At 43.8% G+C, this 26,144-nt stretch overlaps 4 protein-coding genes across 4 annotated transcripts in view; all 4 read left to right on the top strand.

Annotated features, from left to right (window-relative positions):
* Positions 1–2,408, top strand: part of LOC134185266 (golgin subfamily A member 7-like) — a 2,690-nt gene extending 282 nt beyond the window's left edge. The window contains exons 3-5 of the mRNA XM_062653050.1: positions 1–142; positions 2,037–2,138; positions 2,280–2,408. The exon at positions 1–142 is cut by the window's left edge and continues 11 nt beyond it. Of these exons, the coding sequence (XP_062509034.1) occupies positions 1–142; positions 2,037–2,138; positions 2,280–2,315 (280 nt within the window). The 3' untranslated portion in view covers positions 2,316–2,408. The remainder of the gene's footprint in view (positions 143–2,036; positions 2,139–2,279) is intronic.
* A 4,990-nt stretch (positions 2,409–7,398) lies between these two features.
* LOC134193770 (uncharacterized) lies at positions 7,399–11,661 on the top strand. The gene is made up of 2 exons (XM_062662638.1): positions 7,399–8,817; positions 10,829–11,661. The coding sequence occupies exons 1-2, from the start codon at positions 7,399–7,401 to the stop codon at positions 10,916–10,918; spliced, it is 1,509 nt and encodes a 502-aa protein (XP_062518622.1). The 3' UTR covers positions 10,919–11,661.
* Positions 11,662–13,346: 1,685 nt separating this feature from the next.
* LOC134197249 (C-terminal-binding protein 1-like) lies at positions 13,347–16,488 on the top strand. The gene is made up of 2 exons (XM_062666536.1): positions 13,347–13,630; positions 15,451–16,488. The coding sequence occupies exons 1-2, from the start codon at positions 13,396–13,398 to the stop codon at positions 16,242–16,244; spliced, it is 1,029 nt and encodes a 342-aa protein (XP_062522520.1). The 5' UTR covers positions 13,347–13,395; the 3' UTR covers positions 16,245–16,488.
* A 704-nt stretch (positions 16,489–17,192) lies between these two features.
* LOC134197240 (T-complex protein 1 subunit eta-like) lies at positions 17,193–26,072 on the top strand. The gene is made up of 9 exons (XM_062666528.1): positions 17,193–17,273; positions 17,361–17,511; positions 20,432–20,664; positions 21,669–21,893; positions 22,664–22,828; positions 22,889–23,022; positions 23,076–23,228; positions 23,547–23,887; positions 25,763–26,072. Exons 1-9 carry the CDS (start codon positions 17,262–17,264, stop codon positions 25,966–25,968), a joined length of 1,620 nt encoding a protein of 539 aa, XP_062522512.1. The 5' UTR covers positions 17,193–17,261; the 3' UTR covers positions 25,969–26,072.
* The last annotated feature ends 72 nt before the right edge of the window (positions 26,073–26,144 follow it).

Raw genomic sequence — 26,144 nt, 5'->3', positions numbered from 1 at the left:
AGTTGTTGTGAATATGGTAGCCCGGATCAATGCTGTTTTCAAGGAAGCTGAACACGTCGGGTGTTTGTCGTGCCTGGAGGGAACTGTTGCCTGGCTGTCGTTGTTTACAATTCATATGTGTACGAGGACAAACTACGAAAAGGTAAGAACTGAGGCATAAGTAAAGCGTGAAGTTTCCTGTCAGTCTATCTACTGGTGAAGTGACGCTTTCCTAGAATTGGTATTTAAGACGGTATGGACTTTCCTTCAAAAGGATTAACGACGATCTATACAGGGAAATTAATTAACGTAGGCTTACAGCCAGGAACGTTATTGGTGTGTGGTGTGTGTGTGTGTGTGAGTCAAAGGGATGGGACTTTGAAGAAGTCACGTGACTTGCGAGGAGCAGTATACTAACAGGGTTCTATTTGCCCCAAATCTCTGTGGCTGGCTGGCTGGCTGACTATGTACGCCAAAAAATTACCATATATGGGTGTCAAGCTTCAGGAATGTATGGTATGCAAGCGAGTGACCAATCACGACGCATTATATTCTTCTTTGTGTCACACGCGGCAACCAGGGACAATGGCGGGGCAGCCAATCACTACGCGCTGTTCGTCATGAGAGAACATCTAGCCAGAAAGACGTCAATTTTTGATCAGAAACAACAGAAACGTATTTCAAGTAGCGCTACCTGAAAATCTACGAGCATCCAATCTTGCTGCCATAGTATGCACAAACAGGAAGAGTAGTGAGCGTGTTACGTATGGGCTTCCTTGCTATCGCGCGTCGCCAACTACCGATACGGTACAGTAGCTAATGTACGTAACACAATACACAAGGACATACAGAATTTATAGCTATAGCTTTGGGAAAATTAGAACCGGCTTCTATCCTGTCTACGGTTGACAGAAGGAGCAGTCGGCAGCTGTGGTGTTTGGATACACTCTGCGTACGTACATGAGACTGATTGGGGAGAAGCTAGATTTGCTCCACTCCAGATAGAAGCTACTCCCAATGAGTATTGCTTCGTAGCTTTCATTTGAAGCGACGCTCGACGGAGGTTCACGCATTACTAGTGTACTGTAGAGTACAGACTATTTCAGAATTTGCGGTCACGTGAAAGGACATGCGCTTTGTACTATTTTACAAGTAGCATGCTTGGAAGCAAAATATGTCGAAATTCTATTACTTCGTGGCAAGTTGATTGTTTCTTCAGAAGGCTATAGCTGTGGAAGCAAGGGCAAAAACACATCTTCAGTTACTAGTTAGTTAGATGAAAATTTTGGCACGGTTTGTGTATTTCTATATAATGGCAAGCAAATATAGATGGTTTATTTTGTGGTCACATATACAGTAGACTCAGCTAATGCAGCGAAGCATACATTTACCTAACTTTGGATCAGTGAGTATATTTTTAGTGTGAAAATTAATTAGAAACTGGTAGACACCCTTGAAGTCTATAATTAATGCCATAACAGCAACTGCTGGTGTTACAACCGTAGTCATGACAAGTATGTATACACTGCACACAAGTAAGGGAATTTGCCATTGTGTTTACATGAATGTCACTGTGTGCATTTGCGTGTAGCATGTCAATAACGAAGACAGCAGTTTTATTTAGATAAGCATGATGGGTTCTAACTTGCTATGTTAGTCATGAAGTCGACATGCTGCAGATGTGCAGTACTGTGATGCTAACAGAATTGCCAACTACGCTCAAGGATAGTCATTTTAAAAGGGTTAACAAAAAGATCATGTACCGTATTATTTGGTGATCCACACGGACTAGACTATAACAGTGTAATTATGCAAGAGTGTCTCTATTCAGTAGTTGAGGTATGCTAGAAGCAACAAACACCCATTGAAACAGTTTAATTAACATTTATATGCAGGAGTCATATGACGTACGTAGATGGACAGGTAACAAGACAGACAGGCAAGTCACTACTGGTGGATAGCGAAGTATCTGTTACTAGCAGGACTTAGTGCTAGCAATAGATGACCAACATTTTTACTGTTGTTGTCAGTAAGTTAATGTGTTTGTGTTTGTGCAGTGTCTTGACAGAATTGCAGACTTTGTTCAAGAACAAAACAGAACCTTGTTTAGCTCGAAAGGCGTAACTATGATTGATCCAATGGAACGAGGACTTAGAGTTGTATCCACCTGTGCATTACTACATGTGTGATTGTTAACTATTGTTGTAGTTGTAATGGTGGTGGTGGTGGTGGTGGTGGTGGTAGTTACATGTTTCATGTGTGTTTCTTACTTAATGACATATCCTTAACTTGCCATACAGATTGAATTTATTATTGAAGAACCAGCAACTCACTGAGATATGTGTGAAACATGATACCATAGCATGGATTAGTGACTATGTGATGGATGCTCCAGTTTGTACTTAATTAAGTAGAGAAGCTACATCTATCCAAGTGTACAGATTAGATTGGTAGGTTTCTAGTTTAGTTTAGGTGCTTGATCACGTACATTTGTGGTGTTTTATGTAGTGGAGAGCCTTCATTTAATTACGATAAACTGAACTGTGGGAGCTACTTCAGTGTAGAGTGTAATTGAAATGGAGTTTCACGTAAATACAAAGTGGTTGATGTTTTGTCACAGTATGTCAGTGGTTTCATGAACTTTACTTTTGCTGGTGGATGTGTGTTATCAGTCTATTATAGAAGGCATGTGTAGTATTCGACCCAGATAACTTTTTGGTTATACTTACCGAAGATGTTAATAACAGATAATAAAAAGCACCAGTAGGCCTTGCTGTAATATTATATTGACTACTAGTTCTACCCGCCCCTATGGGCGGTGGCAATCTATCGTTGTACGCCACTTCTGCAAAGAAGACGCACGCACGCAAAAGCGGCCCGGTGAGCCGGCGCATCTTGCACTCTGAGAATTAGAGGATGGCGTACAGTGGCTGGCGAGCACACGTCATATCCGCGTACATACTCGGTTAATTAATGGATTGAGCAAACAAACTCCGGCTCATCTCATTTCAGAACGCCAAAGTCTACAGCCAGCGCAATCCAGACGATGCAGATCTGATGATGGCGCATCCAGACGATCAATGCAGATGAAGCGCAGACCGGTTCCCGTCACCACCGTATACTCGGTCAGTTGATTAGACAAACTCCCGCGCATCTCAAATCTCCCGCGTATCTCAAAACACATCACATCCGCATAATCGGCACTTCCGCGAAGACACATTCGCGTAGCAATCTAATTTTAGGTTAACTTCAGACCCCAAAGCAATCCGACGCATTTTCCAGCGTCCACATCTCAGACTCTTCCCACCTAAACGTCATGATCTATTCGTGGAGAATGACGTCACTTCCGAGAAGACACACATATGCACATCCGCGCATCTCATTTCAGGCCACCAAAGTCTCGTAACTTACGGGCCGTCAGAGTCAGTGCGGGCGAAATCCGACTCGACAGTTTATCTCCGACTCGCAATCTCGACCGGCCCACCGCGTTTCGCGACGATCCGAGACCGGCGTCGTGTCGATCGGCGCGTACAGACATACAGACGGAAGTGGGCGTTCCCGAGCGTTCGCGTATTTTATAGTATAGGATATTTGTTGATGATTGTGTTCATTGGGCAAAAGACGCTCTAGGTGAGGAAAGAAGAAATCAATTCTGTACTAAGATGATGCTCATCATTTTTTATTATTATTCTGTGGCCACAAACTACAGAGATACCAAATTGGCAATCAAGTATTAAATATAATGGATCAATTGTCGGATATCTATATGTACTAACTACAAATAGACTTGACATGCACCTCACACTTCATGACTGAATTTGTGCTAAAGATTCAATGTTTCTCTAGACCAAATCAGTTCATGATGCTCTGACTTGCAGTCAAAATTTAGAAAATGAGAAATAGTAGTCTTTAATGTTTGTTTTTTGCAGGTCGCTTATAAATTTATATCAAATCACACTTTCCTATTTTGTGAAAGCTGGCTGTAGATTTATACTTCTGTCTAGCCAGTCATTGCCTTCCGCATATAAACAATACTCTAGGAGCACGTTCAGGCATCACCTAGTGACCTTGCTAGCGAGAACGTACTTTACACGTGGCTTTGGACAGCCACGTCAGCATTCTCCAGGAACTTCTGCCGTACTATACATGTATTTATTGCCGAGCGTAGCGAGGCTTCTAATCCGGGTCGCACAACAGAAAGGGGCGTGGTCCTATATATATATTAAATATATTCTTCTTCTATGCAAACTACCCCACACTGCCCCAGACTACCCCAAACTACCCTACCCACCCAGTCTCTAAACATAACTACATTACAGTAACAGGAAAATCCCACAAGTCATCAAAGTCCAGGTTCAGTCTACTGTATAATAGCTTATATATATACAAATGTTGTACACAATTCTCAAATTTTTCCTACCCACGACCACGTTTCATGATAGGACCTACCTCAAAAAATCGTCCGACTACAGATGAGTCTATGAACAATTCGTTTAAGTGAGCAAACGGTCAGTGGCGGATCTAGGGTAGGAGTTGGGGGTTGCAAATCCCCCCCTTTCAAATTTGTTGGCCTCGGAGATAAAGCACAAGGTCTTGAAGCCGCATTGTGCTCATTTTCAGTATTTAATTAAAATAACTAAGCGGATTCTTGACAAAGTGAGACATCTGGCAGCGAAACTCCAGACTCGTGACCAGGATATCTTTGTTGAGTAGGCTAGGGAATGGTTCACTCAGTACGTAACTGAAAGAATGAAGGCAACAAGGCAGACTAGACACATCTTTGACATCTGGTATCAAGACATTCTGCGACTCGCAGACAGGATTGGATCCGTTGAATCTGGTCCAAGAAAAACGAACTTAACAGCGAAACCGGAGCAATACACCTACTAGTAGTCGGAGTCCGATTGAGCACTACAAACGATCCGTTGCGATACCCTTCCTAGACTTCCTGCTTCTTCAGATGTGCGAACGATCTAATGGTGAGCAAGATAATGTCCGAGCATTGTTGTGTCTAGTGCTTACCCTTCTGGTTCGTTCCGACGTTGACCCAATGAATGGAAAGCCGATCTTCCATTCCCGAAGTCTCTACGAGGTGAAGTGAGGAGGTGGCAGTCAGTTTGGCAAAGTAAATACCAGAAAATGCAAGAAGCAAGGAAAAGAGAGCAAGAGTGCAAGAAGACCATACCGAACAATAAATTAACCTTCTCCTGGCCTTGGGAGCCTGTGACTCTCGGTTGTACCCAATGTTCATCGTCTGCTATTGATAGCATGTACACCTGCCTATCACAAGTGCAGAAGCAGAGAGGTCATTTTTTCTACTGAGGAAACTGAAGACTTATATGCAAGGTCTACCGTGGCAGAGGAGCGTCTTGCACACCTATCATCGCCATGCATTACAAAGACCGGGTACCAGCAGATGAAGTTTGTACAAAATCATCCACGGAGATTGTTCATACAGTCTTTGTCTAAAAGATACATAGTTACACTGTAGTTTACTTAGTTAACATATATTTATCAGTAGTATAGGCATGATGCAGTTAGACTCTGTTAGACAGTTTTGATGATATAGGGAGTTTATAAATAACATGACGCATTGCTAGAGATATGTTAGCCTCGCAAGCCAGGCTCTTCCGCGCAGTCGCTGAGCTAACCGCGTACCGCACGTGAATCACACGAGGAGGAGGAGCTTTTACCGGAATTGCTCCAGCACGAGAAGAGCCTGGTCGCTTTCGAGAACGTCATAGTGACGTGTGACCCCCGATCCGGTTTCATAGCTTGATAAAGCTAATTCGATTTCCTAAAGAGCTCATTTATGTAATTGCGCTGATACATGAAGCAGAGAGGTAGCCCTCCGCGGAGAGCGCGTGAACACGAAATCCAGTGAAGCCGTTGATGGACGAAGTGCTGGTGAATAATGAGCGTAGGAATGGCCTACATGGGACTGGTCCGCTGAACCTACACTCTCCAGCAATGTTTCGTTCTACTGAACTCATCTGCAGGTTTGCGCGAATTGAAACCGACGTAGAACTATTCACCACTCCTGCGCGTCTACTCTGACATCTATAGTCTGTGGGGGAAATGGTGTGAGAACTGCCGGCCCAGTTTCACTCAACGGTTCATGAAAACAGTGGCCTAGAGCCTGTTGACCTCTCCACGTCATGATCAGATTGGCGTGTATTGCTAACGCAGTCTATGTGACGGTACTTTCCACTCAGCAAGCAGCACTTTTGTACGATATTGACTCTCCTCGCGGTGAACTGGAAACATCTAGGCATGGGAAAACAGCAGTGCAGTGGACCTACCATGTTCAGGAAGTGTAGAGTTGACTCGTAGTTGCACGTGTACTACGTACGACTTGTTTCAATGCACGGTTTCTGACTGCTACATATATACACTAACCGCGTACAATGAGTTCATTTCTCAAACTACCGCGCTGCAGATCTAGATTCGGCGGTGTGCTGTTGGCGAAACTGAATGCTGAAAAGGAGTCGTGACAATGCAGAATATTACATGGCTGAGCTGTCTACACGCGAACTAGAAGCGAACGATGATGTCAACTACGTACTTCGTGCAAAACAAGCAAGTGCGTGAAGCGATGTCGCGTGTTCTCAACTTTCATACCTACATGCTTACCTAATAGGATTAGCTTTATCAAGCTATGAAACCGGATCGGGGGTCCCACGTCACTATGACGTTCTCGAAAGCGACCAGGCTCTTCTCGCGCTGGAGCAATTCCGGTAAAAGCTCCTCCTCCTCGTGTGATTCACGTGCGGTTAGCTCAGCGACTGCGCGGAAGAGCCTGGCTTGCGAGGCTAGAGCTATGTTGCCATAGTTGTTGCCATTTACTTTAGCTAAGCTGTAAGAAGCCTGGGCCATTTGCACCTCTAACAATACAAATGCGTTGACTGAAGTACGTGTGGTCTATCAAAGTTTGCAACCCCCTCTTTTCAAAAATCCTGGATCCGCGCCTGAAACGGCGACGAAAAAGCTTCATGAACTTCGTCGCTCCATCCTTTTGTATTGTAGCTAGAGTGTGTGTGTACTACTTGACAACCAAGAAACACCTTTATTACCTGAATGCCACCTACAGTTAACTATTCACACGTCCCATACTACAATCAATCCTTTACTACACTGTGCTGCGCATCTAACACTGTTGATCGTCAATGGTTGCCGATATCAATTTCTATGTCAGTAAATACCATACCACTGTCGTTACAACGGAACTAAGTGCATACCTTGTAACAAATGGTAATTACTAATAGTAGTGACTTTACAGTAAGGTGTTACATACGGGGTTTTGGGGGTACAGTAGTCCGAGGGTCACGGGTTAGAGACCATCGCAATACAGTGTCTTGTCTGGCTTACGACCCGTTCCCGTGTGATCTGCGTTGCTTTACATGGTACCAGGAGTGAATTATGGCGTATCTCCAGCCACCACAACCCATGGCGAGTGGTATGACGTCGCCGGCCACGACGTGGAAAAAATGGCGCCAAAGGTTCGAGACATTTCTCACAGCAGCAGGACGGCAGGCAGCACGAGACGAAGAGAAGATAGCTCTGCTGCTCCACGCAGTGGGGGAAGAGGGCGTCGAGGTGTTCAGCACATTCACCTTTACGGCGGAGGACAAGACGGAAGACGGTCAGCGCAAGTACGCTGTTGTTTTGGCGAAATTCGACGAGTATTACGCTCCTAAGACGAACGTGACGTACGAACGTCATAGATTCTTCACGAGAAGTCGTCAGCCCGGTGAGACTGTGGATAAGTTTGTGACTGACCTGCGAATACTCGCACAGACGTGTGAATTTGACGCACTGACAGACAGCCTAATCAAAGACAGGGTCGTGTGTGGCATCGGTGATTCAATGTTAACGGAGCGACTGTTACGTGTTGACGATTTGGATCTGCCAAAGGCGATACGCATCTGCCGGGCCGCAGAAGTCTCACAGGAGCAGCTGAGAAGGTTGGACGAGTCAGCAGCCGTTCAGTCAGTAGAAGCCATGCGGGTGTCACGTGACAAGCCACGTGACAAGCCTCGTCAGCAGCCAAGCGCTCGATGTTCCCGGTGCGGACGAAGCCATGGCCCTTACACGCAATGTCCTGCTAAAGGAAAAATCTGTCACAAATGCAAGGGATATGATCACTTTTCAGTTGTTTGTCGTACCAAATCGGGACACATCCAGTCAGTAGACGCGACGGTTGACACAGTTGGCAAAGGAGAAACACACCCCCAGGCGTCACAGCAGGTTAGCAGTATTACTACGGAGACAGAGGTTGCTCCATCTCTGTTCATTGCTGCGTTAGATCACGACAGCAACAGTTGGAAGGTACCTATCTCAACCAATGGATCAGTAGTCACATTTAAGTTGGACACGGGGGCGCAAGTGAACGTTCTCCCAAGGAAGATATATCGGCAGCTGCACAAAAAGCCTACAATAAAGCCGGCTAACGCACGAATCATGGCTTATGGTTCAGATATGCCGTTGCCGTTAGATGGTCAATGTGTGTGTCAAGTCAGAGTACGTGAAGGAATGACCAAAACTATCAGATTCTATATTACATCAGTCCAGGCGGAGCCAATTCTGGGTTTGTCTGCCTGTCTAGATTTGGAGCTTATCAAGCCACTCTGCTCAATTTCCTCTGAGGCCCCTCCTACCAGTCCGACAAGAGAAGATCATTCAGGGGAGACATCCGTCCCAATTGCTGTTGCCTACAGTGACCTGTTTCATGGGATTGGCCGTTTACATCAGTATCCCCATACAATTAGGTTGCAAGCCAACTCCATACCGAGAGCAGTGGCCAGTCCTCGACGAGTCGCATACCCATTGATGTCAAAGGTCAAGGAGGAGCTGGGTCGAATGCTAACGGCTGGCATCATTGAAGAAGTAGTTCAACCAACACCATGGGTGAGTCCAATGGTTCCGGTCTTGAAAAAAGACGGAAAGGTACGTATTTGTGTTGATTACACCGAATTGAATAAGTCAGTGGACAGGGAAAGATTCCAATTACCCGTCGCAGATGATGTATTTGCTAAAATGAGCGGAGCACAGTATTTTACTACTCTAGATGCTGCCTCAGGATTCTGGCAGATTCCCTTGTCTCCTGCTAGCTGCGAACTTACCACATTTATCACTCCATTTGGGAGGTATCAATTTAGACGTTTGCCCTTCGGTATCACCTCGGGTCCAGAAGTTTTCCACCGTTCAATGAAGCACATGTTGGCCGACATTGAGGGGACAGACTGTTTCATTGATGACGTCATCGTTTGGGGTGCCACGGAAAAGGAGCATGACGAACGGTTGCGCCAGGTTTTAGATCGTTGCAAGCAAAACGGGCTTAGACTCAATCCCTTAAAATGTCGTTTTCGGCAAAGTCAGGTGAAATATTTTGGCCACGTAGTTGACCGGGATGGAGTTCATGCGGATGGTGAAAAGATTCACGCAGTTACATCTATGCCTAAACCTAAGGATCGTGAGGAGTTGCGGCGGTACATGGGCATGATCGCGTATTTAGCAAAATTTCTGCCACATCACTCTCAGGTGTCGGGCCCCCTTCGAGAGCTATTGAGAAAGGAAACCGCATGGGTGTGGACTCCCGCCCACGATGAGGCTTACGACCGCTTGCAGGCCTTGATAACTAAGTCACCTGTGTTGGCCTACTATTCGCCAGAGGCTCCAATCACTGTATCTGCAGATGCGTCCTCATATGGAATAGGGGCAGTACTGCTTCAAACACAAGCGAATGGACGCAAGGCTCCTATCTGCTATGCATCCAGGGCACTCACTCCGACCGAACAACGTTACTCCCAGATAGAAAAGGAGGCCCTGGCGATGGTCTGGGCGTGCGAAAAGTTCGAGTGCTATCTTCTTGGCCAACCGCAACCGTTTGTGATAGAAACGGACCACCAACCACTACAAACAGTCATGAACGTACAGGATATCGATCAGTGTCCCCCACGCCTACAGCGGTTAAAGATGCGAATGATGCGTTTTCTTTGCCATGTTACCTACGTGCCAGGAAAGTTGTTGGCAGTCGCAGATACGCTCTCTCGCAGCCCAGTTGGTAAAGCTGATGATACACTAGAGGAGATGGTAGAAGAGTACGTCTGGTCAATCGCTTCTGTATGGCCTGTATCAGATTTCATGCGCGAACGAATTCGCCAAGAAACTTCAAAGGACCCGCTGCTAGTCAAGCTGCAAGACATATTACGTACCAGGTGGCCAACAACAATACATCAGCTAAGTCCGGAGTTGCGTCCGTTGTGGAGTGCCCGACATCTCTTTTCCGCGGTTGAAGGTATAGTGTTACGCGGCAGCCAAATAGTGATACCGAAGAGTTTACGCCAAGACATTGCCCAGCGAGCTCACGAGGGTCATTTGGGTGTTTCCAAAACCAAACACCGGGCGAGAGAGGTAGTCTGGTGGCCAGGCATGAATACCCAGTTGGAGACGATGGTGGCCAATTGTGAAATATGCGCAAAGTATCGAAACCAACAGCGAAAGGAGCCATTATGCTCTTCACCACTGCCCGAGCGACCTTGGCAGAGCGTCTCTGCTGACCTGTTCCAGTGGCGAGAAGCACACTATTTACTAGTAGTGGACCATTATTCCAGATTTCCGGAAGTTCACAAATTGGCCAGCCTGCAGTGCCAAAGTACTATCAAGGCCCTGAAGCAAATGTTTGCTTGCCACGGTATTCCGAATAGGTTACACAGTGATAACGGTCCGCAGTTCGCCAGTAGAGAATTCAGGCAATTTGCCCATAAGTATGGCTTTCAGCACACTACTTCTTCTCCGCTACACCCACAGGGTAACGGACTAGTAGAAAGGGCTGTCCACACTGTCAAAGATCTCCTCGCAAAGTCGAGAGATTCGGGAGAGGATTTTTATCTGGCGCTATTGGCATACCGGGCTACCCCACACGATACCACTTCGTTAGCTCCAGCGCACCTCCTAATGGGCCGGCGACTTCGCACTACATTACCCTCTTGGCCTTCTGTTTTACAGCCGGAGTTGGTCCCCAGACCTACCATAGAAGCCTGTGACGAGAAAAGAAAACGCCAACAGGCAGGGTACTATGACCGGCGACATGGAGCCAAGGCACTTCTGCCCTTAAAACAGGGAGATCCCGTTTTGGTGTGGGACATGAGCTCCCAAAAGTGGCTAATACCAGCTATTGTACAGAGTAAGGTACATGATCGGTCTTATCAGGTAAAGACAAACACAGGCGTGGTTTTGAGGCGAAACAGGCACCAGCTACGCAAGCGGGCGAACGGCGATCCCAGACGGAACCCCCCAGATGAGGATGATGAGAATGACGGAGAGGAAGACGACGTACCTGCAGCAGACCCACATCAGGAAATCCAGCCAGTGCCGGTGACACCACCTCCAGCAAACACCACGGTGACAAGATATGGAAGGGAAGTCCACCCACCTGCTTGGCGAACTGAGTATGTCTAACAAATAGATCAGTGAGCAGACCGTCGTTTGATTAATTAAGCCAGTAGTTTGTTGTGTTCCTTTTGTTGTTGTTTTCGCGACCTTAGTTCTTAAAGAGGGAGATGTAACAAATGGTAATTACTAATAGTAGTGACTTTACAGTAAGGTGTTACATACGGGGTTTTGGGGGTACAGTAGTCCGAGGGTCACGGGTTAGAGACCATCGCAATACAGTGTCTTGTCTGGCTTACGACCCGTTCCCGTGTGATCTGCGTTGCTTTACATACCTAGACTGTACATGTCAATTGTCTTGATCACGATCGCAAAACAACGACTACCTACACCAGGCCTCTAGACGTAATCTAGACTACACTACTAGGAAGTTTGCATGTTTACTCCATTTCCATGACAGCTAGGGTTTCAACAAATACGTATTGTCCAGCTAGGACTCGGCGTTTCAGTAGACGGTCTGAAAATTCCGTTGAACGTGTTACTCACGAATGCGAGGCGCCTACGGATATTGTACAACTAGTATGCTAGCCAAACAGTTACCGAATTGACCTCGAAATTCAATCTTTGGCGTGGATTATTATTATTCTTATCCAATACCATGCAGGCTCTTGATGCAGCAAAATATTGATGCTTTTAATGGCGTAAAAAGCAAATTATCGATTTCAAAAGCGCCAAGAATATTATCTAGCCTCGAACTTCTAGACCAGAGAGCGCGCGAAGCGCGCGAACTCTAGTCTGGACCGCGATACTAAAATGATTTCGGAAATAGCCCTTCTAAGCCAATCAGCTTCTACAACGCGAATCTCAGTTGTAAATTCTGATTGGCTTAGCAATAATTGGTTATGCTAAGTGCTAATTTTGATTGTGCGCGTGTGAAATCCTCGTGGACGGTTAGGTGCACGCCAGAACAGTGACTAGACTCTGCATGCCAGAACAATGATTAAACTCTGCACGCACACATCTTAGTTTTAGTTTCAGCTTCAGTTCTTCGATATTTTCGAGCTTGCGGTGACAGGACATGCACAGCAGCGTCGCCAGACCATCAACTTTGACAACTGGTCGAGCGGTGGTCTCGCTAGTCGAGCGGTTACCTAAACTAGCTAGCGGTCTGCCGAAGAATCAGAGAGTCCTCGTTTCATGCAGTCTACCAAGATATCGCCGCAAACACGGCAGACGTCTCTTTCTTCGTGAGATCTCATGGCATTTACAAATGATATGTCGATCTAGGTAAAACGATCCTACGCTGTTAGACACCATTTAGCATCGCTATTGATAAATACTTCTGAAATAATTTTAGTATCGACTTGGGGTGCGTTTCTTTATTCTCCACCGACTAATCTGGTTGAGGTGGTGGACCTCCACCGGATTAGCCAGATGTATTACGGTGGAGGCGGATTAGTGAGCATGCGCATTCGGATAATATTGCGAAATGGATCGTTCTTGCCCTACGTGCATGGCTATTGTTGCATTTGCAGCTTCCCTAGATTACAGACTAGATTACAGTCTGCAAGAGACTATACGTCTGTCTTCTTTCCGCCATTCTTTGTAGCAGTGAGCATGCGCAGTGATCTACCTCCACCGGACCTCCACCAGCTCAACCAGCGAAAGGCTGGTGGAGCTCCACCAGCTCCACCGGTGGAGCTAAAAGAAACGCGCAGGAACTCCACTACCTAATCCGGATCAGACGGTGGAGGCTAAAGAAACGCGCCCTTGGTCGAGACTACTAAATTTATGGTTCGCGCTTCGCGCTCTCTGGTCTGGAAATTCGAGGCTAAATATTATCGTGCGCACGCTTCGATCACGTGTAGATTCTCACGTGCACACTACCCAAAACCTGCGGTTTAGTTACTATATATAGGCATATTGTAGGCGGTTCCAACCGCTTTTGATCCGGCGAGCGGCCGGTTATCTGCCGCTGTCAGGCCCGACCAGTTCATTCTACGGTAGGGTCTTTGTCGAAGCGTTATGGCGGCAAGTCTTCCCCTGGTTCTCGTGCTCGACTCAAGCAAGGTGGATGTGGAGGCAGAGACCCTGAAAGGAATCGCTCGTGTTGTAGGACTGGGCAAACACTTTCCGGCTGATATTCCTAACGAGTTGGCGTCTCAAGTTGTTGCTTGCATTGTGTGGCACACCATCGACGTTGATGCAGAACTCTTAAATCGGATGGTCAAGTGCAAAGCAGTCGTACGAACAGGGGCAGGTGCGCTGTGCGCTGTTGTGTGTGTGTGTGTGTGTGTGTGTGTGTGTGTGTGTGTGTGTGTGTGTGTGTGTGTGTGTCTGTGTCTGTGTCTGTGTCTGTGTCTGTGTCTGTGTCTGTGTCTGTCTGTGTGTCTGTGTCTGTGTCTGTGTCTGTGTGTGTGTGTGTCTGTGTGTGTGTGTGTGTGTGTGTGTGTGTGTGTGTGTGTGTGTGTGTGTGTGTGTGTGTGTGTGTGTGTGTGTGTGTGTGTGTGTGTGTGTGTAATTGCAAATGTCTCAAATGTTTTACTGTACATTTGATTGTTTTACAAACCATAAAGCAAAATATACCATTTTGGTTGAGCAGTTCTATTGTTTGATAAGGACGTTGTTCAACTGTTGGAAATGTATCTTATTGTCAATTGTTAGATTTTAATGTTTACACAAATTGAAAATTGCAACAGTGGCAGTGGCATTTGATCATTCTAATTCTGTAACCTATAACATCTTGCTCAACATCAAGGCCAACATATAAAGCGGGAAAGTTGCCAATGACGCTATTGTTTGAACTGTTTCACACTATTGATGTACTATGCCCTACCATAAAGCTGCATGGTTGGTCGTGAATGGTGTGTCTGAAGACACCCTAAGACAACTTTATTAACTTTTATTGGATTGGATATCATGTAAATTTTCTAAATTTAGAACAAAGACCTCAGATAGATACAGCAAACTACATGAAATGGCAGCTAAACCTCTTAACTTAAGTAATTAGTGTGGTGCGCCTGGACACGCATGAGTTAATCAACTAGAAAAGAACCACCTTGGACAATGTTGCATTACCTGCTGGAAGAATCTCACTGTCGTATTTATCATTTTCATTTCTTCTCTTGTCTTTGCAGCAAATCCACTCAGTTTGGCGCAATTTTTTACGACCGCTTTACACTAGGGATGAGCATGTGAAATATCCATCTCCTGATTAGACAAATTACTGGTGTCGCATATGAGAATATCAGTCTACCCTCATTGTTCAGAGATCTATTTTTTGTTTTTTTCTTGTGGAGAACGGCTAACTCTTTCAGGCATTGTAACCAAGAGTTTACAATTGAGTCATGAGCCTAGATGGGCCGGTACTTATAGTACATCAGTAGTGTGAAACAGTTCAGGCAAAGGCATCATCGGCAAATTTTCTCACTTTATATATTGGCCTTGATGTTGAGTAAGATGTTAGGTTACAAAATTAGAATGATCAAATCTTACCACTGCCGCTGCATGTTATAATTTTCAATTTGTGTAAACATTAAAATCTAACAATTGACAATAAGATACATTTCCAACAGTTAAGCAACATCCTTATCAAACAATAGAATCACTGCTCAAACAGAATTGCAAATTTTGCTTTATGGTTTGTAAAACAATCAAGTGTACATTAAAACATTAGAGACATTTGCAATTTTTAACAACATTGAAATGCAAAAATTGGAATGATCAAAAGGGGCACATGAGTTGGGGTGTTCTCTGGTGTGTAGATGTGTGTGTGTGTGTGTGTGTGTGTGTGTGTGTGTGTGTGTGTGTGTGTGTGCGTGTGTGTGTGTGTGTGTGCACGCACGTGTGTGTGTGTGCATGCACGTGTGTGTACATGTGTGTACATGTGCGTGCACATGTGTGTGTGTGTGCACGTGCGTGCATGTGTGTGTGTGTGTGTGTGTGTGTGTGTGTGTGTTTGTGTTTGTGGGGGTGTGGGTGGGTGCATGGGTGCGTTCGTGTGTTTCCAGCATTAAATTTTGTGTGTAGCCAATTTTCGTTGATGCAGAGTGTTCTGGTTTAGTGAGGAACTGTATTTAGGATTTGATCGTATTGATGTCAAAACTGCTGGAAGCCTTGGCATTGCAGTATGCAACACTCCTGCTTATGGTACTGAGGAGGTTGCTGACAGTGCCATGTCACTTATCCTTAATCTCTATCGCTGGACTTTGTGGCTTGAACGAGAGATTGCAAAGGGCAAGGAATTTCATGGCATTTCTGATGTCATTGAAGTTGCTACAGGGGCCAGGCGTATTAGAGGGAAGACTCTTGGTCTGATTGGAATTGGAGCCATTGGAACAGCTCTTGCTCTGAGGGCAAAGGCATTCGGCTTTGATGTAGCATTTTATGACCCTTACGTTTCAGACGGGGTACACAAGAGCATTGGAATCCGGCAAGTGGAGACACTGGAGGAGTTGTTCAACATGAGTGACTGCCTTAGTTTGCATTGCCCACTCGTGCCGGGAACAAAGCAGCTTCTTAACAAGAAGACACTACAGCAGGTTAGAGATGGTGTCTTTATAGTCAACACATCCAGAGGAGGTCTGATCGATGAAGTGGCTCTTGCAGAAGCTCTCAAGTCTGGCAAAGTAGGAGCCGCCGCTCTAGATGTTCAAGAAACAGAGCCATCGACGTATGCAACCGGACCACTGAAAGGAGCTCCTAACCTTATTCTCACTCCACACTCTGGATGGTACAGCAAGGAAGCTGTCATAGAGTCAAGAGAGACAGCAGCTAAGGTAGTGGCTGCTGCTCTGAAAGCTCACTCTGCTGAAGGTCTGCGTAACTTTGTCAATAAGAGGGATTTTGTTCTCAATGAATCTCGCTGGAAGTGACTTGAGTCTTACTAACTGTGTGACTAACAGCTATGCTGCTGCCTTGAGGTAATTTGAGTGTTAGGCCATGACCGTAGTTTGTGCGTTGTTGTTTGAACATGAATCGTTAACGTTTAGACTACTAGTACATTTTAGAATGTAGGTGATTAGTATTGTGTTTGGCCATTGCTGAAAGTAGTAGTTTACTGAATGAGTATATGTATTCAGGTTGAGTCTCAACATAGAAGTCAGTATTATGAAGTGATCTACTAGCTGCAGTGTTTGGCTTGGAGTCTTTGAGTAGTATAGTGCAATGCATGCTTACTTGCAAAGCCCGGCATAGGTACAAAGACCTAGAATTTTCTCAATTAATTAGTTACCAGCAGGCAGGAAATTATGTTTCTAAAATTTTTTAGCAGCGCTGGTTAGTTTGTGGACAAGATTACTAAAAAATGTGTGGATGGATTTCGATGAATTTGATGATATAGAACTTTGATAGATCTAGAGGCTTTATTAACTGATTAGTTTTGGGGATTATAATCCCAATCAGGGTCTCCTTTCAAGAAGTCGACTCAGCTTTGAATCCTTTAACCATGACGGCAGAAGTGAGATGACTTTCGATTTCGCTCCTTGCACACCCAGCCATGCTATCTGATTCTCTCCAAACTAATAGGTGGATAAATTAATATGTTGGTTTAGCTAGTAGTGGAGAGTCAGAACACTCAAACAGTCTTTCAAGTTGTTGCTATAGAAATAATTGTTAATGGCATAATTTATGAGCTGTCAGTGTCTTCGCGAAACTCTCGGAATGCTGCCTAATTAATTAATTAATGAATTGTGGATTGACTGTTCGTCATCAGTTGCACCGCACATTTAATTAAAGGTAAGAAGAGTTTATTAAAACATCAGAATTTATACATATCTGTGTATTTCTTTTGTTGTAATTAGCACAGATTAGAACCAATCGCAAAATACCTACGTAACGGTCCGGTAATCGAGGCATCGTAGCACTTGATATCAATATCGCTAGCTGCAAACATGATGGTCATGGTACGAATCACTTTGAATCTCCATGGATATGGGTTTTCTGAGATAAAGTTGTAGTTGAAACAGTTTTCTGTTTGATTTTTTATGTAGCCTCAAGTTATCCTCCTAAAGGAGGGCACTGATACATCTCAAGGACGACCTCAACTTATCAGTAACATAAACGCATGTGAGGGAATAGTGGATGCAATAAGGACTACGCTAGGACCACGAGGAATGGACAAGCTTATTGTAGATAACCAAGGTAAGGGGTTTAGTGCATTGACGAGTTCAGAGTTGCTTCAGAACTTTAAATTAACGTACAAACTTTTAGACTTCATGCAATCTTACCTATAACTAAGACGACTCAATATTTTTTATGTAGAAGTAATGATTATTTGATTGAGTTAAAGTTTAGGCTATTAGACGCGTATTGTCTGACACATGGACTGTCCACTATTCTTTTGCTTGTTGCAATCTGTAAGTCGTTTGCTGCATTTCAGTATAACCTGTGTAATACGACCACGCACTTGTTCCGCAAATAGTGGTCACATTAGACAGGTGGTCGTCTAGTACAAAGATTGGTACATGTACTCCCTCTCTCTCTTGTTTTACCAAGACATGCCTCTGGAGAAGTCCAAGAACACACGTTTATACAGCTAATGACATACATGTAGATCTCTGAGTTGATGCAGATCTGAAGCAAGAATTCTTTGATGTATTTTAGTACTGTAACAGTCTCAGTGGAATGTGAAGCTGCCCTCGAGGTTCCAAACACCAAACATCCTGTATAACGGCTGACGTACTTTGATCATCAGTGTTCCAGCTACGGTTTAAATTGGGCTTGGGAAGGGTTTACCAAGGAGAGCTCTATGTATCAAGAGTGAGGCAGGCTTTACTAAGTAATGCAAATTATGTTTTTGCCAGCTTACCGTATTGCCGCAAATAGAAGCCGAGCTCGAGTAAAAGCCAAAAGCCGGTTGCATTTTAGAAGCCGATCTTTTGTTCAAGATGGACAGCATGCGTACACATGCGGTCACGTGCATGTGTGCATGTGTTGGCGTGTGCATGCAGCATTTAATGACACCAACAATGATGAGGAAGGTGTTGCTGACGCTCGGCATCTCATGGTAGTCATGTATATATACATACATACATATATATATATATATATACATATATATATATATATATACATATATATATATACATATATATATATATATATATATATATATATATATATATATATATATATATATATCTTAGCAAATCTTGCTTTTTCAATTGGTTATATGGTTGTCACGTGCCACTTGAATTTAAGGCAGGCTTATATGACGTATAAACCCATCTTGAATATAAGCCTGTCTTAAATTTGTCTTAATTAAATATTAGGGTGAATTTTGATTCGGCTTATACCGAAATAAGCACGCCTTTTATTTGCGACAATAGGGTATATGAAGTTGAGTTTATATTCTAATCAAAGTTGGCATTGGTATGAAACTCGGCATTGGGATCAAACTCATAAGCATGCAGAATCTGTACGACTGTACTACTGAGATGACTTTAGTTGTCTTTCCTCAAACATTTGCACCCTATATCGCACCACCTCAGTTGGCATTTGGTTGATGGATCTCTGAAGTCTCGACATAATTAGTTTTGCAATTACAGTTCTGTGTCTGTGTTTGTCTTTCTTTATGCTCATGAACAGCCAAAGTCTTCTAGTCTTCCATTCCTTACTACAGCCATATTTGTGGCCACAAGTACAATGGTGGTTTCTTTCAGCTGTATCTTTGATATCTTGCTAAGCTTGACTTGAGTGTCTCTCTCGTCATCAGAGCTGGAATCTGAATTACACGTGGCAGTCTGTGGTGTAGTTGATCTACAGAGAGACAGACACCAGTGCAGAGACACCAGCTGGTAGCGATTTAGTGCTCGTTTCCTTCTTGCCAACTCCCGCTGTTTTTACTCGATGGCATGGTATGCATTCTGAACACATGCATAGGAGTAGCTTTTGTGCTGGTCACATGTCTCTACCCAGAGCCTTATATAGGGCTCTGTCTCTATCTTAGCCCTCAAAGCTCCAGGATCACATCTGCGCAAAACATAAATGCAACAGTTTCATACCATGTAACTGACCCTCTAGAATACATAGTCACCGGCTTGCTCCGCAGTCTTTGTAGAATGGATTCTCATTGTGAAGATGCCAAGAAGATACATTTGGACAGGGCTTTGGAGGATCTTCAACAATCAGGCAGGGCACGGGAAGGTGAGGCAGGAAATCACACCCTGATGAAATAACTTAGCTGGAATACCGAATCATATCACGTACAGTTGTGTAGAAGAGTTTCATCCAGTCGACTTAAGGTTGAGGCCTTGGCTTGGTACACTGATCGCGTTAACAAGTTTGTCACATTACCAAGGTCATTCTGTATTACAAACAGTTTGTGCACAGAATAATTGTCACTTTAGCCAGGTGGTTGCACTACTGAGGTGGTTTGAACTGCAGGTTTTAGTGTACTGTATAGAGTGAAGAAGCACTAAAGTGCTAAACCCTTGGCTGCTAGCTTAGGTTATGGAACAACTGCTGCACACATACTGACACCTACTAATTGACATGAGAGCTTAACGCTGTGAGAAGGGGGCTGGACACATTGGCTGGCATGCTAAGTTACACAATCGATAACCATGAGAGCATGCGCTGCTTTCAAATTGCCTGTTGTCTTTTTGTCTAGTCATCAACAGTGGTATTACTGTAACTGTAGTGCATGCGCACTCGGGTTGGGTTAATCACTGGTTGATAACATAATGAACTTCTTGTAACATGCACATTTAAGTTTCTGGTAAGCTAATTAGCAGACTTGAGTAATCTCTGCTTAGATGTTAGATTATAGGTAAACTGCAATGTAGTACTTGAAATTGGCTCTCCTTGTTGTTGTTTGCTTCAGTTGTCTGTGTTAGCCTGTTGTTGTTCACTGCAGTTGTCTTGTACTGTGTTACATCTTTATACTGCTTGTCGGTATTTCGAGAAGTTGAATAATTATAACTATAATAGGTATTTTATATAATCCACTTAACACTGGGTGAAATACAGATAACCTACATCGTACACGTCACACTGGCATTTCAGTCTAATTCTTGAGGTGTGTAGTTATTAGGTACTTACAAAGAAATATGAATTACAGGAAAGGCAACCATTTCCAATGATGGAGCAACTATACTAAAGCAGCTCAATGTGGAACATCCTGCAGCTAAGATATTAGTTGAAATTGCGAAATCTCAAGATGCTGAAGTGGGAGATGGGACGACGTCAGTGGTCTTATTGACTGGAGAGATGCTCAAGCAAGTGAAGCCATTCATTGAAGAAAATGTTCATCCTCAAGTTATAGTGAGAAGTTTTAGAAAAGCAACTCAGATGGTGAGTCGTGTGTCAATAGAGGTAGTTTCAAGAGAGAAGCAGACAGAACAGACTGACAGAGATATGTATGCAGACGCATGCACGGTAACACACACACACACACACACACACACACACACACACACACACACACACACACACACACACACACACACACACACACACACACACACACACACACACACACACACACACACACACACACACACACACACACACCACACACACACACACACACACACACACACACACACACACACACACACAATTAAACATTAGGAGCTGTCCCAGCTAACAGCTGGGTTCCTGTGTGCTACTCAGGAGAACTCTGGGCCTAAGCTAGCAATCTCCTGGAGCTGGGCCAGGTACTCACAGGAGCACCGGCTTGTGAAGCCGACTGTGGCTTGAGCACCCGAAGTCTCACCTGGACTCCAGTGGCTGATGTCACATCACAGCTGATGGCCACTTAGTTCCCTAGTCAAAGATGAGGTATTCATTTATACTCATGAGTTGAGAGAGGCAATTGTGTGTGAGTTTCTTGCCCAAAGAAATTATGCATAGCTCGCCATTACTGTGACTTGAACCGGCAACCTAGTCTCGTGTAGCGAGAGCCCTTTTTGTATGACGCGACTGAAAGGGGTCTGGCTATGCGAGACTACTTACAACCATGCAACTTCAGCAAGTTTTCCAGATGTACACACTTTATTGGATGACTCTCTAACCATCTGAGCTATAGCAACACACACACACACACACACACACACACACACACACACACACACACACACACACACACACACACACACACACACACACACACATACCATGTGTACATAAAGGAAACTGTTATCCAATCAAATGTGATTAGTCAATTTTTGGTTGTGATCTGTTGTGATGTACTTCACAGTCACACAAGCAGTTATAGAGACAAATAGGCTCATTTGGCAGCGACAGTTAAGAATTTGCTAAATGAAGTTTTTAATCTTTTACACTTTTCTATTTAGGCATTAGCAAAGCTGAAAGAAATAGCTGTTCATACACAGAAAGACAATCCTGCAGAGCAGCGCGCCATGCTAGAGAAATGTGCTGCTACAAGTCTTAGCTCTAAATTAATAGCTCAGCACAAGGAATTCTTTTCTAAGATGGTTGTGGACGCCGTAACTCACTTGGATGAGTTGTTACCACTTAGCATGATTGGAACAAAGAAAGTAAAAGGAGGTGCTCTGGAGGTGAGACTTTGTAATGAGTTATGATTTTGAGGCTGTCCTTAATTTGATAACATTGCTAAATTAGTAACTAGACCATGCAATGTGTAGTACAGTGTGTTGTCAAGTAATGTTTTTAACTGCAAATGTTAAGAAACAAGAAGCAGTGAGTTTATGGATGAGACTACAACATTGTTGGATTAATGTAGGATATTTGGTAGGTACTTGATTAGAAGTTGTCCGAAGTTAGTATCGACAATTTCACAAGAGTACAAAGCGCACACTTTTCTGAAGCCCTTCCCCTCACTGAAGCATACACAGTATTGTTGATGCACAAGTCAATAGCTTGACCATAGTTCCATCTATTAGAGGGTTGACATGTGGTCTTCAGTGCTTATGCATTAATACAGTTCTTCCATTCCAGTTGACTTGCTTGAATGATGTCAGTTTGAGGTTTCTGGTCATTCAAGTGGACGAAACATTGAGAAAGTTGTTCTAGAACAAAACCAGAGTAGACTGCCGTGGTTGTACATGTTTATAAATCCCATACATATGATTGACTAGCACGGGAACAGCACATGATGCAATTCCGGCCATGATGGACCAGGATATTTTATAGATAAACAAACTGTATTTTTGTGTGTAGTTTTATTGATTCATGCCAATGAGCAACTAATTTATCTCAAGTTTCAATGAGAGCACTCCATCTTTGAGTTATCATTGATTTCTACATGTTTGCTAGTGTTACTCAAAACATTGTTATAACATTTGACTGTTGTCTGCATCGTTTACAGGATTCTCTTCTAGTTACGGGTGTTGCTTTCAAAAAGACATTCTCATATGCAGGCTTTGAAATGCAACCAAAAAAGTATGTCAATCCAAAACTGGCACTACTGAATGTGGAATTAGAGCTGAAAGCTGAGAAAGATAATGCAGAAGTTCGATTGGATAGTGTTGAGGTATGCACATTAGTACTAAAGCAAATGAACAAGTTTATATATTTGTCTGTTTGCTGATAGGAATATCAATCAGTAGTTGATGCAGAGTGGAGTATCCTTTATGACAAATTAGACAAGATAGTACAGAGTGGAGCTAAGGTGGTTCTGTCGAAGCTGCCAATAGGAGATGTAGCGACACAATACTTTGCAGACAGGTATAGAAATCGTGCACAATATTATTTTTCTTTCTTACTCTTGACTCTACAAGGGACATGTTTTGTGCTGGACGAGTTGCCGAGGAGGATTTAAAGCGCACAATGCGTGCATGTGGTGGCTCAATACAAACGTCTGTCAATGCACTGACGACTGATGTTCTTGGATCTTGTGAGCTGTTTGAAGAGAAGCAGATCGGTGGAGATAGGTAGGTCTAAAATGGCCATTGTCTTAGTTGGGAGTGTTGTGTTGTTAGCTTGTTTAATAATATATGAACTTGTGTGATTTTTGGGGTTCCTGCAGCTGTTAATAATTAACAAAGAAAAGTAGCTCTATAATTGGTTCAAAGCTGGGAGCTGGGGATTGCTTAAACAAATGTGAGAGCTTGGTATAATGCCGTGCAGTTGTTTGTTTGTTTGTTACAGTGCACATCACGTTCTCTTGAGTGACGAAATGTTTAGAGTAGACGTTTTATACACATCAAACAAATTGTTTCAGCAAAATCGTATCATTTTGTACTGTTTAGGTACAACATCTTTACGGGTTGTGTTGAGGCTAAGACGTGCACGTTTATTCTTCGTGGAGGCGCTGAGCAGTTTATTGACGAAGTTGAACGTTCCCTGCATGATGCCATCATGATTGTCCGCCGTGCTATCAAGAATGATGCTGTAGTTGCTGGAGGAGGAGCAATTGAGATGGAGCTGAGCAAACACCTCAGGGACTATTCACGCACCATTGCTGGAAAGGAGCAACTGCTTATTTCAGCGTATGCACGAGCTCTAGAGGTTATTCCACGCCAACTGTGTGACAATGCTGGATTTGATTCAACAAACATTCTTAACAGGCTGAGACAGAAACATGCACAGGGTAAGGAGAATTACAGAAGTGTTTGTGTATTTGAAGACATAATGCTGAATGAGCAAGCGTTTAGACACCCATTACACTTAAGAATGGACTTTTGTATACCATAGATGGGAAATTTGGCAATGGATTAAAGTTGGCAATTTGGTAATGGACGAGTGAATCACCAAACTTAAATTCATTAATATTTGCCCACTTGTGCTGCATCTGTCTCCATGTCCGTGCAATACCTGCCTCCAAATGCCACATCTACAGTGCAGAAGAAAGGAACATACGGTGTACAGTACATCTGGTGACAACATACATTGATGGAACTTATATCTCCAAAGTTTGGACTATGTCATTACTGTTGCCAAAATTTCCCAGTCTGTGGTATCTGTTCATTCTTTGATGTTGAGCTTTAGTTTGCAGTTCTTGTTATCTATAATATAAAGGAGAGCTGTCTGTCTGTCTGTCAAATAACATTCATTTCAGACATACATCTATAATACAATGCTAGCAAGGTAACTATGTAAAGTTCCACCACTACGAGAGTTCACTACAACTACTTTTTAAAACAAACATCTAACACTTAAAGAGAACAATGCAAACTACCTGGAGCCAACTTAGTGGCTGTCTGTCTGTATGCTTCGCTTGAATTTGGCTCATGCATGCCAAAAACATGCAGATCGACAGTGAGTCTGTCGTCGTCGTCTTCCGGAGTTCCCTTGGGACAAGGCGATTTCCTGCCGATCAAACCCGCCTCCACTCCACGCGAATTTCTCTGGACGGTATGCATAGAGCCTGCCATACATTGCCGGCGAAGTTGCAACAGGCAAGATTTTTGGTTATATCCAGGTCTTTAAAAATATGCTTACCTCCGTTTGCCCGTCGACATGCATCGAATAGCTGCCACATTCGGTAAGCCTGTTCCCTGTAACGGCATCGACGTATTTTGAAGTGACAACGTCCAACAGTACCGTTGAAATGGATGAGAGACAAGATCTGCCCGTTTACGCAAGTCGAATAGCTGCCACATTCGATACACCCATTCCCTTCAACGAGAGCAACGTCTTCGAAGTGATGACATCCAGTGGGACTGTCGAAATGGCTGCGAGTTGAGACATGAATAAGTTATATATATGGGGAACCGTTTATCTAGGTGAGTAAGAAACTGTTCGTGATTTCCAAGTTTCTGCTGCCCGGATATATCTCTGAAACTTGCTGCTAATTTCTCTGAAAGGGACACTCTGTTACATGTTCATTTGCCTTCAACAGGATACTAACTAATAGCACCTTCCAGTTTACTCGAACGCATGCCCACATCAGTCATTTGCACTGAATACAACCTACACGTTTCTTGCACCGAGTACTACATGGGGAGGGAAGTGTGTCAATTTCTACCAGAAAAAGCGGGAAAAGCAAGATTTGAGTTCATTCACCACATCCTGGACTGCCCTCATAACTGCACATAATTTCCAAGTTTCTGCTGCTTGGATATCTAACTCTGAACGGGAAACTCCGTTAAATTTTTAGAATGGGACACTTGGTTACATTGTCGTTTGTCTTCAATAGAATACTAACCATTAATAATCTAATCAGCCCAGGCAAAGAACGGGATCTGTAACTGCTAATTTCTCAGAACAGGATATACTTGAACGGGATAACTCTGAACGAAAAACTTCTTCAGAATTCTGTCCGGATACTAATTCTTGAGAATGGAGTAAAAATGCATGTGAACGAGATATACTTTATGATGTATTCTCAGAACAGGGTACTCATGCAACAAGAGACGTTTGCATACATTATTCTAGGTGGATCAGCTATTCTGACAGTGCTGCTTTAATAGAGACAGAGACGATTGTTGTGCCAAGAAAATTGATTGCTCATTTTGTTGTGTAGGTGGCACATGGTTTGGGGTTGATATCGTGAAGGAAGCTGCTGAAGATAACATGGAAGCATTTGTGTGGGAGCCGTCTGTTGTGAAGATTAACGCCCTCACTGCAGCGTCTGAAGCTGCTTGTGTAATCCTTTCTGTCGATGAGACAATCAAGAACCCTAAGTCACAAAGAGACCAAGACACTTCAACAGGACAGAGACCTTTCTAGTTGGCATGTCAGTGCCATAAGTATGCAGGACTGAGAGATTGGCCTGTTTGAAATTGTGTAAGTGCTTGTAATATCATCATTTCAAATTGCTTTCGGTCATGATGCTAGTTATGATCACAATAATTATATTGGGTTGACCTAGCACTTTTGACCCTATAGGGAAGGTGGGAGTCATT

The sequence above is a fragment of the Corticium candelabrum genome, chromosome 1 (genome assembly GCF_963422355.1).
Source record: "Corticium candelabrum chromosome 1, ooCorCand1.1, whole genome shotgun sequence".
In the NCBI taxonomy this organism is placed as follows: domain Eukaryota; kingdom Metazoa; phylum Porifera; class Homoscleromorpha; order Homosclerophorida; family Plakinidae; genus Corticium; species Corticium candelabrum.
This window is presented reverse-complemented; position numbering and strand designations above follow the sequence as displayed.